Here is a 17,336-nt window from a genome sequence, read left to right on the forward strand (position 1 = left end):
AGAGCTGCATTTTACATAAATCTCCCTATACAGTACAGAGTTTTTCAAACGAAAGACAACATAAAAAATGTAATATATAACATCTTCTGACACAATATAACTAGATAAATATATTAATTTTTGCTTAATAATACTTTGATGGTCTTTTTCCTGTTTCCTCTACATGTCAAAGAAGGGCCATCTGAATATTTCTGTAATATGTTGAAACTGTTAATATCTTAAGCTCAGCATTTGGCCAGTTTGTTCTTAGCTTAAAGACTGGAAATTTGATATTATGGTATTTTCCATGTTATCACAGTCTGAATGTCTGCAGCAAGCGTCTGATCATTCCATTCGACACCCCAAAGTTGTTGAACAATTTCGAGAGGGTAGATGTTTTTGAGATCTGATTAAACGTTTTAGATTTATTCAGAAATCCCTCCCCCCCCAAAGATACTACAATCACTAGATTTTCTCCTCAAAAACAGGAAATATAACGAACAGACACACTGAGAAGATATTAGGAGAATAATACACGCTGTATGATGTATAACAAGTACTTAATATACTGAAAGGCACGCTTTATTTCACTTATTTTACGAATTAAAATGCCATCATATAATAACCATTCCACTCATCGCATGTAATCAATTTAGTTTCTTGTCAAGTGATAGCACTTTGTTCTATAGCTAATGAAATATTAGAAATTAGAACTGTATTTGTATTTGCATTCTTGGAATGTACAAGACAATAAATTTATCTATATTTTCATCAAATGTTTTTCTTTTAATAACTCACGTGACATTTTTATTGTCATTTTAGAATGTGTGAGTGCTTATAATAATGATAAATATGACGATGATGATGATAATGATGATGATGACGACGACGACGATGCTTCTGCTGCTGTACCTGGATGCATTCAATTTAAGGAGAGAGAGAAAGAATGGGGGGGGGGGGAGAAAGAGAAAAAAAAGAAACTAGAGAGATAGGGGCAGGAAAAGTCGACGAAGAAAAGGAGTGAAAGAGAGAAAGAACACACACACACACAAAACACAAAACAAAGCGTATTTCTCGCTGCTTCAACAGACGAGCGAATGAACGAACCAACCTACCAACCCGCTAAATGGGAAGACAACTGTAAAGCAATGCGTTTATTGCAAATTTAACAAGTTATCATTATTTTTCAATGCTAATGCGGGTTTTGACAGATGTATGCACAAGAAGACTTCGATAACCGCAAAGATATCCTTTCCTACATCCTTCTATTAATTTTGGCATAACATATTGCCTGACACTTTCAGCAAGCCCACTTAATTTCTGGGAAGTTTTATTTTTGGTCATACACTTGTAAACACTATTGTAGTACATTCAGTTTTCTATTCTCCCTTTTCCTACAAAAGATTCCCCAAATGTTTGTCTCAGGTAATGCTCAGATGTTCACTATCGAAAGATTTTTATTTCACAGTTACAATTTCTATGTATTCATGATTACCATCACAGTTTTCAAATATATGCGAGATAATCCTTGCAATAATAATACAATCAGGACGATAGTATGAAACTTGTTACACCATATTAGTGCCACAACACATGCAGTTTTAAGACAAGAAGAATCACAACATGTGCTGATCCCAAATTCATCGACACAACATTTACAAACTCAACTCCCAAACTTATTACTATACCTCCACATATTTTGACTTAGGAAAAAGACTCTCTAAATGTCAGTTAATTTGTATTTGATTTGTTTGTTTTTCAGTCCCTTATATTGTGTCCTCGGTGTTTTAAAGTGCTTAGCAATCTTTTGTTTTCGTCTCAGTTTGCTTTTTGTGAAAAGTCAAATGTCTTTCACTCTGAAGGCCTGACAGTGGCATTTGTATCTTGCACTCTGTGAATGGACCTCTCCCTGGTGACTCAGGACGTCCTAGTTATTCTGAGCAATGGTTTTTTCCCATTATGAAGTGCCATTGATATTTCGTATGTTTCTGAAAAAAAAACCGAACAGGAAATTATCTGTTGCGTGTGGTCCCAAACACTAGAGTATACACGTATCGAGATCGTCATGTTGTTGTAGATGTTGTGTCTGGCTTTATGTTATTCAACTAAAAGACTATAAATATATATGCAAAGAACACAACCCACTCTCTTTCTTACATAGTCGTTACTAGAATGGAGTGTATTCATGGATGTGTAATTAAGTTTTTGGTGTCATTTTGGGCCAACAAAACTACTCATCTCCCACTCTCGCTCTTACGTGTTTCTATTTATAGGTTTATCTAATGTGTGCCTGCGAATTTCCAACCGATTTAACATTATTTTATTTTCCTTTTCTTGCAAAATCTAGTTATAGTTTGCATCAGTAGAACTCCTTGGAAAAGAAGAGATTCTGAACACGGTTATCAGTTGCACACCAGCCGATAAAAAGATGGCAGCATTATGTTTGTAACTACGTTGGATGATATGTTGTAATGTCTCAGAATAGCTTTTTAACCACGAATTTATGACCTGGCTTATCACGTGATCAACCAGACTCGGACACTACTAACCTGCTCCAAACACAGGGTTGTCTCGTCTACTTGTAGCTTTACTTTGTATGATGAAACCACTTTTTTCAATCGCCTCTCGGCTTTTCCCATCCGTGTAATGAAAGAAAGTCGCAATTTTCTTGTTGACACCATAAGCTCAGAACGATCAACTATAACATCTCAAAGTAATATTAAAAAAAATGGCTTTCTATTTTTAGGTCTTGGCTTGATTCGACCTTTTAAAAAAGTCTTGAGGATCATACAATTTCTCAACCATGCCGTGTGTCTTTCTGTATCTTTTTCATATTCACAGAGTAAGGGCAAGTACAATTTCTATAGTTATAAGTAACTGACAGTTTTCGAGATGTCAGCAAGCTCTCATTACCCTGACCTGCAACAGGATCATCTAATCCCTGCAAAGTCTGTTGGCTTTTCTTTCTTTTTAAGAGTATAGTTTAAGAGTTTGCAGTTTTACTTTCACTTTACAAAAGGAAATCCTAGCAAACATCTGCATGGAATCTTGCCTAGAGTCATTCGTATTTCATTTTTCATGCTTTGGAAAGTACATTAGCTCACCGTACAATGACATCGCGATGGCAGAATGCTAAAATTAAACTTCATCGTGGGTGAGTTGATAAATGTTTTGCTAGTCTTTAATCATTAACTTGTTCCTACTTGTCTTTCCGAACTGTTGCAGACTTTCAGTCTCCTTTCACAACCCTACCCCCAATATATCCCGAGACTGTCTCTTCACTCTGAACACAGATTTTCTGCGCTGACTCATGCTGGGAAACCCAAGAAAAAATGATACGCCCTGCATGTAAAATGGTAATCAAAGGTCTAAAAGTCTATGTATTTCGGTCTTTATGTAGTATGAAGTATGAAGAAGAACGATAATACATAACTTCATAAAACTTTTCACACGGTGAAGTGTCTATTAAACATTCTTATGTTTATGAATATGTCGATCCTCTTAAGAAACAAATAAAAGCATTCAAATAAGTAAAATGCAAATGACTTAAACATTTCCGAGAAACACCTTCTGCCCACATCTCGTTCAGGTAGAGCACCTCACGAGATTTCGTGTTCCAATCAGGTTACATAGGAAATATGTAATATATAAAAGGCTTGAAGGAAGCAAGTACTAGCAGTGCAAGTGTTGCGGTCCCGCTGAAACTTCACCTCCTTCAGTCTTCTTGCATCGCAGTCAGTATACTGTCATCTACCCCAAGTCCAGTGAGGTAAAGTTAGCTTCAGGGATTTATACTACCTTGCAGTGCTTATGACTTTATACGAGCAGCATAATCGAAACAACTTTCATCTTAATATCTTCCTTTAACAAATGTTAACTCGCTTATTGTAATTTCACTTTTATGGTGCGCTAGGTGGGTATCAGGTTGATTTCTATTGCTAACACTTTTTAGTGGTGGATTTATTGTCAACGTTTGATATTTTATTTACTTAGTCAAAATTATTTATGCAGGGTAGAATTTGTAGTCATGATCCATTTTCACATGTTAATTAGGCCGATTTTCCGAAAACGGCAAAATAACCCATGACTGCCGAGGGCGAAACGATGGAGTGATACTATTTATTTTTAGCTGCATGCTCATTCAGTTGGTTAAAAGTCACTAACAAATTACCATTTTTTTCGATTTTATCACACATGAGGAATCTGTGATACATCGTGTCGCACCACAAGGTCTACGTCAGTTGGTGTGTGCGTGTGCGCACACGCGTAAATAAACAGCATAAACTCAGAATTACTAGAGATTATGATTAATTCCTTCCCTTATTTTCATCCCTCACCTGCGCTAGTTCGCTAATTGTGTTCTTTCACATAGAAATGTGTAATTTTTTTTCAAACCATTTAAAACTAAGGAATACTAGACTCCGAACATTTCAAATAGGAGAAAGTTAATAATAGCGGACATGTGTGTGTGTAAGAGGAAGACTTTTGCTATTAACGAGTTTGACTTATTTTGTCAGTTATAACAAGCATCCTTCAACATGTCTGAAGAAGAAAAAGAGACGGTTTACCATTACACAGACGAGGAAAGCGCGAAGAAGATTATTGAAGACGGTACTATCAAGCAAAGCATAAGTAGTGACTCGGCAAATGCTGTCTTTGGTACAGGTCAGTAACAAGAAACAGTAAGAGTAACAATCATTAAAACGTGTTTTCGACGTAGTAAGTAGATACTTAAATTAAAGAATAGGTTTGAGAGAATATCAGAGCCCAATTTAAAGTCCAGTCATGTGTATTTTGTTTCTTTGACTTTCCATTTATCTGCCAATCTGCTTACCTGAGGTCATATTGTAGAATTTCAAGATGAGGATTCATGCATATGCCCTGTAAGTTTTGCAGCAGCAGCAGGATTGGAAAACAAATTAAAATCCCATTTAATCCATAGTTGTCACAATCAAATTTGGCAGGCTTATGTAAAATGTATCTCAAAGTGCAATAAATATACACATACGTCTATCTGTAATAGTTTGCTTGCTATTTGTTAGCTATTGACCCATTGTTGTATTTCCCTCATTTTTGACACTACGCAAAAATCTAATAATTGTGCCAAGCGCAAAATTTTGTAACCTGATATTATTGAACAAAATAATCAAATTAATAAAATTTAGTCACATTAAACTACTTTTCTAAACGACTTTTCTTCCTTTCTTTATGCTTATGCTGATGTATTTTCTTAATCTTCAAATTTATGCTTTGTTTTAATTTAGGTTTAAAAAAAATTAAGTCGTAAGAAAGTTTTCTCAAACAAGAACTGTTGAGCTAAAACTGGGCTTAAGTAAATTGTCTTCTACATACCTCATTCCTTCCAAACATTTTTGTTAATTTAGCCAAGATCTTCAAACAGATACAAATGATTTATTTTTCAGGAACCTACGTAACAACATTGCCACCTAGTCATGGCAAAGAAGCTATCGCCAGAAACAATTACGATGATATGAAAGGGCTCCAAGAACGGAAGATAAATGAAGGCAAAGTGGATGTTGCCATCAAGATGGAAGTCTCTAAAGCCAAATTAGAGAAAGTTGATGCAGGAGGTCGGAATGTCTCAATTCACCATGGAGACATTCCCCTGAAAGGCAAATGTTCCGTTGTGAAAACACCCGATAAACCCTCAAAATAAAAGCGCCTTTGTCTTTATATTAACACTGTCTTAAATATTAAGACAGAAAGACAAACTCGTGTTCTGAAGTACTGCTTACACAAACGATGTATATAACAGATATAAACATATTAATTTTGTTTAGTGAAGTAAAGAGAATCACGAGAATTACTTTCCTGTTGTCTTCCTGCAGAACACCACGGATACAGTGAAAAATATATCAACATGTCATTATTTTAACACCTTTAGCTCGGTGTCTGATTGTTTCTTCAACAATATAGAAATTTGATAAGATGACACTCTCTCCGTTATCTTGACTTCAACTAAATCCAATAAATATTACTTAATTAGTGCACGCACGCAAGTAGACATGCATACACATAGAGTAAAAGATAATGTTAGGGGTCAAACGGGTGCAATATATGTCGCAATGATTCAAGTAAAACAAAAGGTCATCTTTAAATTTATGAAGAGGAAAATATGTGAATGACATGGCTAACCTAGGAAAAATTCGGACTTGGTGCAACTATGTCTGAAGTAAGAGATGTAATTCTCAATCGCATACATTTAGAAATGTTAGAGAAGTCATATGTGCTGATCTGCCACAATATAAAGTAAGATTAAACTAGTAGACAGGCAGACCAAGACAGACGAGAAGAGCTGGTAATTCTTGATCTCAGATCGGTTACTATTTTACTTTGATTGTGATAGTTAAGCTGATGCTAAATAAATTGTCAGATTTTTTTTTAAAAACAAGAATTGTCACCGCCTTGTGGAGAGAATAAATTTGGAAACTTGGAAATATGTCTCGGCTTCTCTATCTATTTCCCGTTATCCCTTTATTCTCTTCATGCACACTTTACCTCTTTAGTTTATCCTAACCTCTGGCTTTCTTTCTCTCCTCTTTTCTATCATGTGACGGTAACAAAAAATGTGGATTTCATCTCTTCTGTCTAAAGAAATTTGTAATGCACGTATGTTTACAGAAGGGAAGTTATTCTATACTATCTGATGGCATTCCAATTTTGTAATTTAGTGGAATCTTTGGGGGTTCGTGGACGGAATACCTATATATATATACGGTGTTGTACCATAAAATACTATCACGCACAAAAATGTGATTCTGACATGCACGCGTGCGATGCTGACCCGAAAGCTAGAACTTTGTAAATAAATTACTCATTAACAAATGCCTAGTGCACCTCTTGAACTCAGTTATGAATTTTTAAAAATCATGTTTTTAATTTATTGAAATGTAAGTGAATACAAAAGATATATTTATATAAGAAGTACTGCCCGTGAACTGCATGGGCTTAGTGGTTCAAGATGCTGAGCAGAAGTCAACTGAGCTCAGCCCGGCGAAAAGTCGCGATCGACCAACAGGCTCAATTAAGTTTACAGACTACCACTGAAACCTGACAGTCGGCTGCCTGAATACAGTGGAGTAAACGAAAAAACAAACCAAACAAAACAAACAAAAAAACCCCAAACAAAACAAGCAAAAGCTCGATGTTTTCTGTGCGTCGCTAGCAACTCACATCCCCTATTCTACGAGATAGAACTCTGAAACGGGCCTCTAGCTGTGCCGCTCAAGAGACAACTGACTTTAGTTTGAAACAAGTTCCTGACAAACACCCTTTTTGAATCAGACTAAAAACACTGTCTAACCAACAGGGGAGATAATTGGCAGCTGAATGTTCTATAGTTCTTGACAGTCACTTCCCCTAGTTCACAACCTTTCAACTCTGTTTTGACCCTTAATATTCGCGTGACTGAGGCAAATTACGCAACATCTAAAAACCTTAATGAGAGCAGATGACAGATACGAGTCTAAACGCTAGTCGTTATGAAATTAGAAATGACGTTTAGTCTTTGAGTGCTGGGCAAGTGAGATTTTCTTTTCTTCAGTTTTACTCCTTATGACTACTCGAAACAACAATCATAATTATAAGTGATTATTTTGGATGTGTCATATTATTTCATTATTAAATAATATAAAGAGGTTGTAGTGTTATTTGTAATTTTAACAATAGGTGACTCGCGATGACTTGTCAACAATTACCTTCATATAACGAGATGATTTTGTGATGTCTCGATATTTTTTTAACTTCCTTGATTTTCCTTAATTTTTTCCTAACATTGCGGCGGCAGAACCTCTGATTGACGAGGTTGTAAGAGCCGTAACTTTGCGTCTAGGTGACTTTTTTGGTAATAAGCAAAATGTTATTAATTATGTTAATATTTTGTAGGATTATGCTATAGTAGGAAAATGTACACACGACACCAAGCGCCTCCGCACGCTAGCACACTCTTTAGATATATATACACTGCAGTTGTTATGCATAACCATTAAGTTATTATATAAAATATAAATAAGAAGTATATAACAAATGTGTACGATGCATATATTAAATAATAAATACTTGTAGCTTTTAGATATAGACATTTCAATCTATATACTTGTTTGTAACTTATATTGAGCCATATATTTATAAATATGAGAAAGTGTACAATTTTCTAATTAACTTTTTTGTACATTTTAATCACCAGCATTTGATTGATAAAATGAATGGTGCAGCAAATGGTCAGCAGTATGTCACGGACTTGGTATCACGTCAGAGGTCACTGACTTCCTATTTTAATCGCATTGATGTGCTACTCACAATCAGAAGCAGAAACTGATTACAGCAAAGGTATGAAACAACTATTTCTGAGGAAAAAACATAGCACACATTACCAGTTTTTTTTTGCACTTGCATAATTGTTTAAAATATTTATTAAAAGAAAATATTTGATGGTACTAAAAATAGATTCCTTAACAGGAGGAAAAGTTGGACCATGGATGTGTAATACAAATTCGTGGTTAGACAAAGTGTTTTTTGAGAGTAATCAAAACTATTCTAAAAAAAAAAAAATCAACATTATCAAAGGGATAATAAATTAAAGATAGGAATTAATGCAAATGATACAATGTAACTGGGCATTTCTTTATTATTGGATACTTCCATGGCAATTGTACTGAAATTTAAGCTAGTATTTGCTTGTACTTTTTGCAATATCACTTTGCTAGTATCATCCCAAGAATGCATATGGGACCTATTATGGTTAAAGTGTATGTGGATTATCTAGTGATATCTTTTAGTCTTTATTTGATATATTGATATATTGTAATATTTGCAAGTTACCAAGTAGTATGTCATAAGCAGAACTATAAAGTCATTTAAAGGGTTCTATATGTCATTAAGGAAATCTACGCAATGTTTGAATAGGATTTTAAATCAGAAATTTTTTATTTTGTGAAGATTCAAACTTCTTTAATAGAAACAATGCTCCTTTTATCAGAAATCACACGGCAGCACTGGAAGCCCGTGGAGAATGTGTCCAAGTGTTTTAATCGAAGCTGTCGCAGGCCGTTTTCATTGCTGGATCGATACCATCATTGTAGAAGGTAAATGCACATTAATGAATTAGTGAAAAGATGGAACTTGATCATTTGTGATTTGAAAATTCAAAATTTGCTTATGAACTTTATATATGAATATATAAAATATTTGTCAATTTCTTCATGTCTTTCATTCTGATATAATATTTTGTAAACAACATATTGTCCATTTTCCCACATCTCAGTCGTGAACATTTAGTAAGTTTCACAAATCAGCATGCCATGTATACATCATAAATCATTGCAGCAGGGTATTTAAGTGGTCTGGTGTTAATGAAATTTTCAGGTGTGGTGAGATATTTTGTGGTGCCTGCGTCCAGTATAAACGGAAGCTAAATAAGCTTGCCCATCTTGATCCTCAGGGTCGACTTTACAAAGCAAGTTATAAATCTTTATAAGTCATGCATATTTTTCTGGAGACAAACATTTTGGGGAAAAGACTTGTTTGAAAAAAAGGGAAAAATATTTGTTTATGCACAAAGAATATAACTTAGCAATTTATCTTTTTAGCTTTCTTTTTAATAAAAATCATTGAGCTTTTTGGTATCCTGAATAGCAATATTAAATTGAACTGAAGAAAAGCAAAAGAAAGTAATTTAAAGCTAGATATATATTTTTTTTAGTATTCTTTTTCGCTTTACAAGCTTTTCTCTTAAAATTCAGGTATGCAAAGCATGCTATTGAAGAGGGTCAAAGTGATGAAGGGGCAAGTCGTAATATTTCACAAGTTTTTGTGCAAATGCGACTTCGTAGTCAGCAGAGTGGGAGAGATAATCAGTCCAGAAGAAAGGGACCCAGGGATGGCGGATGGCGCAATCGTCTGAACATGAACGCTGAATGTGAACGGCTCATTCGAAGGCTTCCGTAAAAGCATTGCCAGGTCAGAGATGGTGCGGACTCTCCAAGAGCTTCGAAACATGGTGTCGCTTCCTGACTGGCAAAAGTCCAGCACTTGGCTGGTGAGACAGTCTCTGATGTATAGGGAAAAGACCATCTCACATGTTTTAAAGACCACCAAAAACATGTCACACATAATATCACCTCGTGCTGTATATGTCAGAGATTGCAAAGGTTTTGAAAACATGTAGCACTTACTGCTGTGTATGACATTGAGATTATTCAAGGTAATAACAGTCTTTGTTATCTTGCTACCTGTTACATTACTAACCCCTGCTTCTTGCCACACTTTGTGGTTGAATAAAATCTTAATCTACTACAAGTTATTTCTATATTCCCTCTTTTTTTTTTTTGTTGCCTCCCTTGCTTCTCACTTGTGGTGAGCAGATTGGGATGGTTTAACAATTCTGTGTATGTGCTCCTAACTGCAAAGGATATAATGTTACATGGTGTTACATGTTACATGCTGTTCATTTTCTTGAGACAACAGAGATCTCACATGTTGTTCATTGGCAAAGCTTGTGATTTTGTGTCAGTCCTGGTATTTTAGGAAAGAGCATATCATATCTGTGGTTTAGTACTATTCCTGATTTCAGTTTGTGTAAAGTTTTCTTTCTGATTTATATGAAGATGTAGATAAAAGAACAAGTGATGCACAAATATAATTTAAAGATTTTCCTTCCCTATTTCAGCAAGAAAGCTTGTCAGAAACATGTAAACTGTGCTGTGAAACATTTGGATTGTTGCGGAAGCGACACTTTTGCAAGGTGTGTGGCATTGCACTTTGCAAATCTTGCTCCACCACTGAACTCCTGTGTACATACCGGATGAACAGCTTCCAAAATCAGGAGGCAGCAGTGGGAGCAACTTTGTGGAATCTGTGGATATGGAGCCTCGTCTTGCCATCATTCGAATCATTGGGGTGAGAAGTTGCTTATCAATTCCAACATTTTCTGTTTAATTTGTACCGTTTATTCAGATTAAAAGAACCTCATATGTCTGATCATTTATGGCATTGTCAATAAACTGAATTTTGATTGTTGTGTAATTGTCTGTTTTTGTCTGCTTTTTATCTTTTGTCATTGGCTCCAATGTTGTTGTTTTGCTGTACTATTATCATGCTCAAGGGAGACAAGCTAGCTTCTACTTTGGTCTCTCCCTATGGTCCACCTTCCTTACTACTCTCTGTTCTTCCACAAACAGCTGTCTTCTCATTCAAGCTACTTTAAGCGTCACGTTCATGAATCCCACTTCTTTTCCTACTATGGACCTTGGCTTTGAAATTTTCTAATTTAATGTTAGACTTTTTTTTTATACTCAGCCTTCAGATCTCACCTGAAAATGTATCTATTCAGCAAGTCCTACTTCTGTCCTCATTTGATCTAACATTCTTTGACTGGATATAACTGAGTTCTTGGCTGAAGGAGCTCACCTAATACTTGTTGAAGAGACATTGTGTTCTTCTTCTTCTTATGATGATGATAAATAGAATGTCATTACTGTGCATATTTCTGTGCAGTGCCCAGAAGTTGAGCCAGAGATAAGTCTGCATCTCAGGGTGTGCTCAGAGTGCCGAGAATATTTGGTGAAGCAACAAGTTGAGCGAGCAGTTCATGATGAAGAACCAGTAGAAGTGGACATGCTGACAGAACTGGCTTTATTGCATGAAAAACTGTCTGCTGCAGAGTCCAGTGTTAATTCCCAGCTACGAAAGGTTCAGAGTTGCTTAAGCTCAATTTTTTCAGTACCTAATACAATTCTCTAGCATTTTTGCTTTAGTTTTCATTACACAATACAACCACATTAACATCTTGCTACTCCCTCTAAGATACAACCCCAAATTTTTTTTACAGACATAGTTTGCTTTATAAATGCAATCTCCGCTATGACTACCTTTCCAACAAGACACGAAAACAGTTTTGGCTCTATTATGACTCTTTTGCAGAAAGTTATGAAAAGTAGAAAGTACTTTTTAAAATAGACTGCTTCTGGGCAACCATTTGCATTTGGTTTTTTTTTCTTTTCATTTATTGGCAACAGGGGACATTTTTAGCCCTATATTACAACTTTTTGAAGAAATATTTTGAAAAAGATTGCTTGTTCATTGTGTCACCAGTCATTTTGACCCAAACCATTTGCTTCAACCCATATCTGCCACCTGCCTGAGTCAAATTGATCCTGCCATGACCATATCATCCAATATGTGTATATTGTCCCAACACTGAAAGTTGAATCGATCCAGGCCTAAAAAAGTGAATTGATCACCAATGACATGAGTGGTCATTAGCATCAAATATTACCAACAGAGCCATGTATTGTTTGAGCAAGTTCAGCCACTATCTTACTAAACAGAAATGGCAGCATGGCAATGCACAAATCTTAATCACACCATTTTCTTTAAAAGCTTTTGTCCTTATTCTTCTTTAGTTAACTTTTGAGACTGAAGACACCAGAAAGGTTATTTTGATATCTTATTTGTTAGACAATTTATTGAAGGAAGCATTGTTAGTTTGAAGTTTGCCTGATTCTTCTTGTGCTTGACAGTATCAAGAAATTGTGCATTCACTTGAAGATAATTCACGCACATCAGGCAGTAACGCACAAGGCAATAGCTCCCAGAGTAACATGCGGATCCTCGCCAAGGCACAGGTAAGTATGGAATGAAGTACAACATAGTTTCTTGGTAAACATCAACTAGATTATACTCTGTCAGTCATCAACCCATATTTTGATACTCCACTCCCAGAGGCGGCGTTAGGAACCGTTAGGAACACGCGGGGCCTGGGGCCAACCATCCGCGCGGGGCCTGGGTAATGGAGGACGTGTATCAACATCCCTATTGATGTGATGCCGGAAGCACTGATTTACATACAGTTAGATAGGCTGGATCCATTTCGCGAAATAACGAATGAATTTAGCGTTTTAATTGTTCGTAACCGTTTGTGACAGTAGCGGTTTTTTCTTAAAGCGAAATAATATGGTGACGATAACTTAATAAACTGCTTAATTGTTATTATTGTCGGGTTTAACGTGAAGACATGGGTCAATAATTGCTTCATTAGAACTTAGAAGTGTTTTCTGAACGTCAATTTTTTTGTCCACAACTTGTTTACCACAGCTAGCAATAAGTCATACAGATGACCTCGGGGCTAAAGCGCGGGGCACCTTCGAGAGCGGGGCCTGGGGCGGCCGCCCCATTTGCCACCCCCTAACGCCGCCGCTGTCCACTCCATCTCTTTAATCTCTTGGTTATTGTTTATTGGCAGGGGGATCTGACAGACTTCCTGGCACAGCATGTGCTGTTTATCCAGCGTCTTAAGCGACTAGTCCCCAAGACTGATGCTCAATCAAGGTTGCTAAAAAATTATATCAAGGTGAGTTTAAAGCTGCTTGCAGTCTTAATGCTTATTGTAATTCACTTTATTTGGCTAGATTTGTATTAACTCTACCAAGTGTATTTCTACACAGCTAATTTATGAATATCAACTTTATATATATATATGTGTGTGTTATAACTTTTTCTAATAATTTTGATAGCATAAATTATATATTATTTATTAATTATAGAATGTATAGTATTGTTCTGCTTGTCTTTTGCTTGAAGTATGCTGATTTTATAATTGATTCTTATTTTAATATTAAGACCAGTTTCCCCACAATCTACAGTTTATTTCTGTAGCTTGTTCCTGATTCGATATTGTTAAATATGTGGTGAGCAACTGTATATTAGAAATGTACAAGACATAGCTGTTAATCCAACCTCTTTCACACCATGAGTCCAACTCAGCAGTAACTAAAAAAGAACACCGACTGAACAGAAAATGAGTTTCTCAAAAATCTTTGCTGCTACTAATACTTATAGTAGACTTTTAAAAAATAAAAAAAACGACTCAAAGATTATTATAAATTTATAGTTTCACTTTCATACATTCAAAATGCTGTGAATTTTGGGTATACTACATTGCTGCTAAACAAACTCTATTCTGATACGTGAATTTACAAGGCCAAGTGTGATTTCTACTTGGAGAACATGTCTAGCTTCCGGAAAATTGAATCAAAATTGGGAGAGTCATCTCCTCCTGAAATGCTGGAATTCATACAGAGGGTTATGGATAAAAATGTAGGTATTTGATTATTATGAAAGTTCTGTGGATAGCTTATCCAAATTTAGAGATCTATGAAAAAAAAAAAAAAAGAAAGAAAATGCTCAGGTATAGTACAATGCTGTTGATCTACTTATATACACCTCTTACATATTTATGCCAAAGTTTTACATCTCTGTACAGTATATGAATCTTCATAGTAATGTTTGTCCTTATTGGTGAAATGTTAAACTTGTATTATTTTTTTAAACTGGTGTGTTAAGGACTAACGGTAATCACGGAACATTCATATTTCTTTTGCTGTACTGGAATGATGTTCATGCATAAAAGATTTTTTTTTAATAATTTCTCACAGGCCATTGTAAGCGCACATTTGTATTTGCGGCAACTTGTGTATGAAGCAATCAACCTATGTGACAAATATGAATTGAAGGAGAATGCACCGCAGTTGCTTGTCTCCCTTGAGCAGGTGATCCCACTGACTTGTTTTTTAAACCCTCAACAAATCTTAACACTGCCTGTTATAATATTTTTTAAAGGAGTCTTATAACAAATCTTGGAATTCATGCATGTAATAGTTGACAGAATGAAACTGCTACCTGAATAGATACATATTAAACAGAATTTTAGAAATTTATTTTTTGATTCAGAAAGTGAGAAATAAAAGTTCTCATATACAATTGTTTCAGATGGTAGAAAAAGATGTGGCAGCATGTCTCCAGATGGAAAGGGAAGACATGGGTCAGCATCTGGAACTGATGAAGGAAATGATTCGCATGCAGATAAAGGTACTTTGGAGTGTAGCGTGTTATCATCTTGTTTTAGATATCATCCTTGTTATTTATAATGCTAGAATCTGCCTTATACAGGATGTGAACATTGGAGAAGAAAACATCCGGCATTTTTGGCCACCTTCATAATCTCTCCTAGTTTAGAGAACAACAGGAATGAATCACCAAGTTTATTTATCCCTTTAACATTTAACCTGTGTTTTGTCCTTTAGGAAATGTTTGCTAATTGTCTGCAAAGTGCTGTGCATGTTGCAGATGTCATTTCTACCTCTATTACATTTTCTTAAGTTAGTCAAGAAACATGATTAAGGAAAACTGTTGAAGCAACTTTTATCTCTGACCTATGTGACAGGAACACCAGCTGATTCGCCTCTCCCGCAATGCTCTTAGGATGCTTGGTAAAGCACACGTACAGGAAATCCTGAAGACACGTATGGATGAGGTGCTTTATCAGATTAGCCTGCAGTTAAAATTAAAATCTGCCCATCGAAGCTTCTCACAAACAAAGAAAGCTTTGGAGCAGTTTTCTGTTCCAACTGCTGCCAGTTAAGTTTGCCTCAAAATGACTTAAAATTACTGATGGTAATCAGGTGATAATCATGTTTTTTTTTAATATTTGCATATTTAGACAAAACTTTTTGAAAACATTGGAAGATAAATAGCAAAGTTTGGCAGCTAAATAAAGTTTTGGCAGAGTGGATTCTCGGTGATGAAATGTTGGACTACGGTCTTTTTAAATGCAAGATGAGTTGTCTATTTACAGCTGTTAGAGATCAACCAGTAAAGTTGGAGGAAAGTAACTATACATATATTCCTGATTTTTAGAACTGTTTGTAGAAGAAATGTTCAGTTCATAATTGTAACTACTCCAGAGGTGTTCTTTAACAATATTCAGTAGAAAATATGTTAAAGGAGTCTCAAACAGCTGATGTGATAATTAAATCTTGGCAGCTTAAGCAATTTAAAATTTTTTAATGATGATACTTGAGCACAAGTTACAGATGAACATTCCACAGATTCAAACTGATATAAGCCAAAAGATCACACACTGTACTTAATTGTTTTATTGATCTTTTAGTTTGATTAGTTTATGTTTATTTTGATTATTTGTTAAAGTAAATATGTGATAATATTTGCTTTAAATTGATAATCAGTTACAAAACTAATTTGTTGTTTTATGGGAAAACATTTATGATTTGCTTTGATGAACAATATTTTTTATTGTTTATCATTTTAGATAAGTCATTTTGTAAAAGTCCAGTCTTTAATGATTACAGGATCAAAAAAGAACAAACAGAATGAGTAACTAAGTTCAAAAGATTGAAGTTTTGAGAATTTTAATTTAAAAAAAAAATGTTACTTATGTATACAAGCTTAAGATTTTTTGAGCAAAGGAACAATTATTTCAGATGCAGAGAGAATGAAATTTTAAAGCTTGTTACCTGTAAACTGTTGAGAGTGGATATCTTTATACACCACTTACAGTCTAACAGCACAAGATTTAAAAAGTCTACTTAAAGCTATTATCAAGTACTGAACAATATCCATGAATAAATAATTGTTGAGTTTGCTGTTTGAAAACTTTTTATTGCTGAGAATGAATGGCATCTGTCTGTGCATTGTCTCTTAAAACAGGTCTTAAAATTTACTCAGACTCTTGATTTAAACATCTAGCAATCTACTGCCTATTTATCCTTAAAACATTTTTGAAAGTGTTTCCTTGATTTAAGACTACCTAGTTTCAAACCTTTCATGTGGATTGTTTCCCAAGTATTGGTGTCCAATAAGCTTCTTTCTTCTAAACAGGTTGGTCAGTTTGTTCATCAAGCTTATTGTTTCAAAGTGTTGGTATGATTATAATAAAGAGAAGAATAATTAGTTTTAAAACATTTCCTCTCTTAAAGCATGGTCAACAATACACTGTACAAAAATAAAAATAAAATGCAGATATAGACTCAAACATAATATACAAATAAACTGAAACATATCAACTAATACACACAACATCATCAAACAACATCTGAACAGTTTTTACAAATTTGGAATGAACTATGGATTACACAGCTGATAATATTCATGTAGCTAGTATCTGCTCAGTGGGTCATTTTTAAAAATTTGAAAGTAACTTCCATTTATTGGAGAGTTCCCTATGGGAAACACCAGTGGTCTGAAACTAATGGATAGACTGCTGCTGGCTTTGCTTGAAGTTGAAGCAAAGCAATAGTATCAGTATCTGGACTGCCCTCCTAATTGAACTCCCATCCACATGAAAAATGTGCTCTATGTATTCAAATACAATCAGTATTGGAATGAAGATAACTGCATGGTGACTTCAACAAGTTTTATTGTGTGCAAGGTCTATCCAGTAGTTAGGTTAGTGGGGAAGAGTCATACAATTAGAGGAAACCTAGAGAAGACTGATGAGATGAACCTAGAGTCCAGACTATAGGAAAGAATGTGGATTTTGT

General features: G+C 35.1%; 1 protein-coding gene and 1 long non-coding RNA gene across 3 annotated transcripts; both read left to right on the plus strand.

Moving 5' to 3' along the window:
- The first annotated feature begins 3,118 nt into the window (after positions 1-3,118).
- On the plus strand, positions 3,119-6,437 carry LOC112555653. Of its 2 annotated transcripts, XR_003097510.1 has the most exons (4): positions 3,119-3,133; positions 3,604-3,748; positions 4,497-4,644; positions 5,403-6,437. It is a non-coding gene; the product is annotated as an uncharacterized LOC112555653 (long non-coding RNA). The 2 variants fall into 2 exon arrangements; XR_003097509.1 differs by lacking the exon at positions 3,119-3,133 and having other exon boundaries at positions 3,591-3,748.
- A 923-nt stretch (positions 6,438-7,360) lies between these two features.
- LOC112555416 (vacuolar segregation protein PEP7-like) lies at positions 7,361-16,449 on the plus strand. The gene is given in 16 exon segments (XM_025223799.1): positions 7,361-7,518; positions 8,186-8,328; positions 8,978-9,083; positions 9,364-9,454; positions 9,741-9,758; positions 9,760-9,930; positions 9,932-10,036; positions 10,667-10,831; positions 10,867-10,896; positions 11,494-11,688; positions 12,519-12,623; positions 13,241-13,348; positions 13,978-14,094; positions 14,433-14,546; positions 14,767-14,865; positions 15,221-16,449. Coding segments are annotated over 15 exon segments (1,665 nt in total). The 5' UTR covers positions 7,361-7,518; positions 8,186-8,285; the 3' UTR covers positions 15,419-16,449.
- The last annotated feature ends 887 nt before the right edge of the window (positions 16,450-17,336 follow it).

This window comes from Pomacea canaliculata, linkage group LG14 (assembly GCF_003073045.1).
Source record: "Pomacea canaliculata isolate SZHN2017 linkage group LG14, ASM307304v1, whole genome shotgun sequence".
NCBI classification, from domain to species: Eukaryota; Metazoa; Mollusca; class Gastropoda; order Architaenioglossa; family Ampullariidae; genus Pomacea; species Pomacea canaliculata.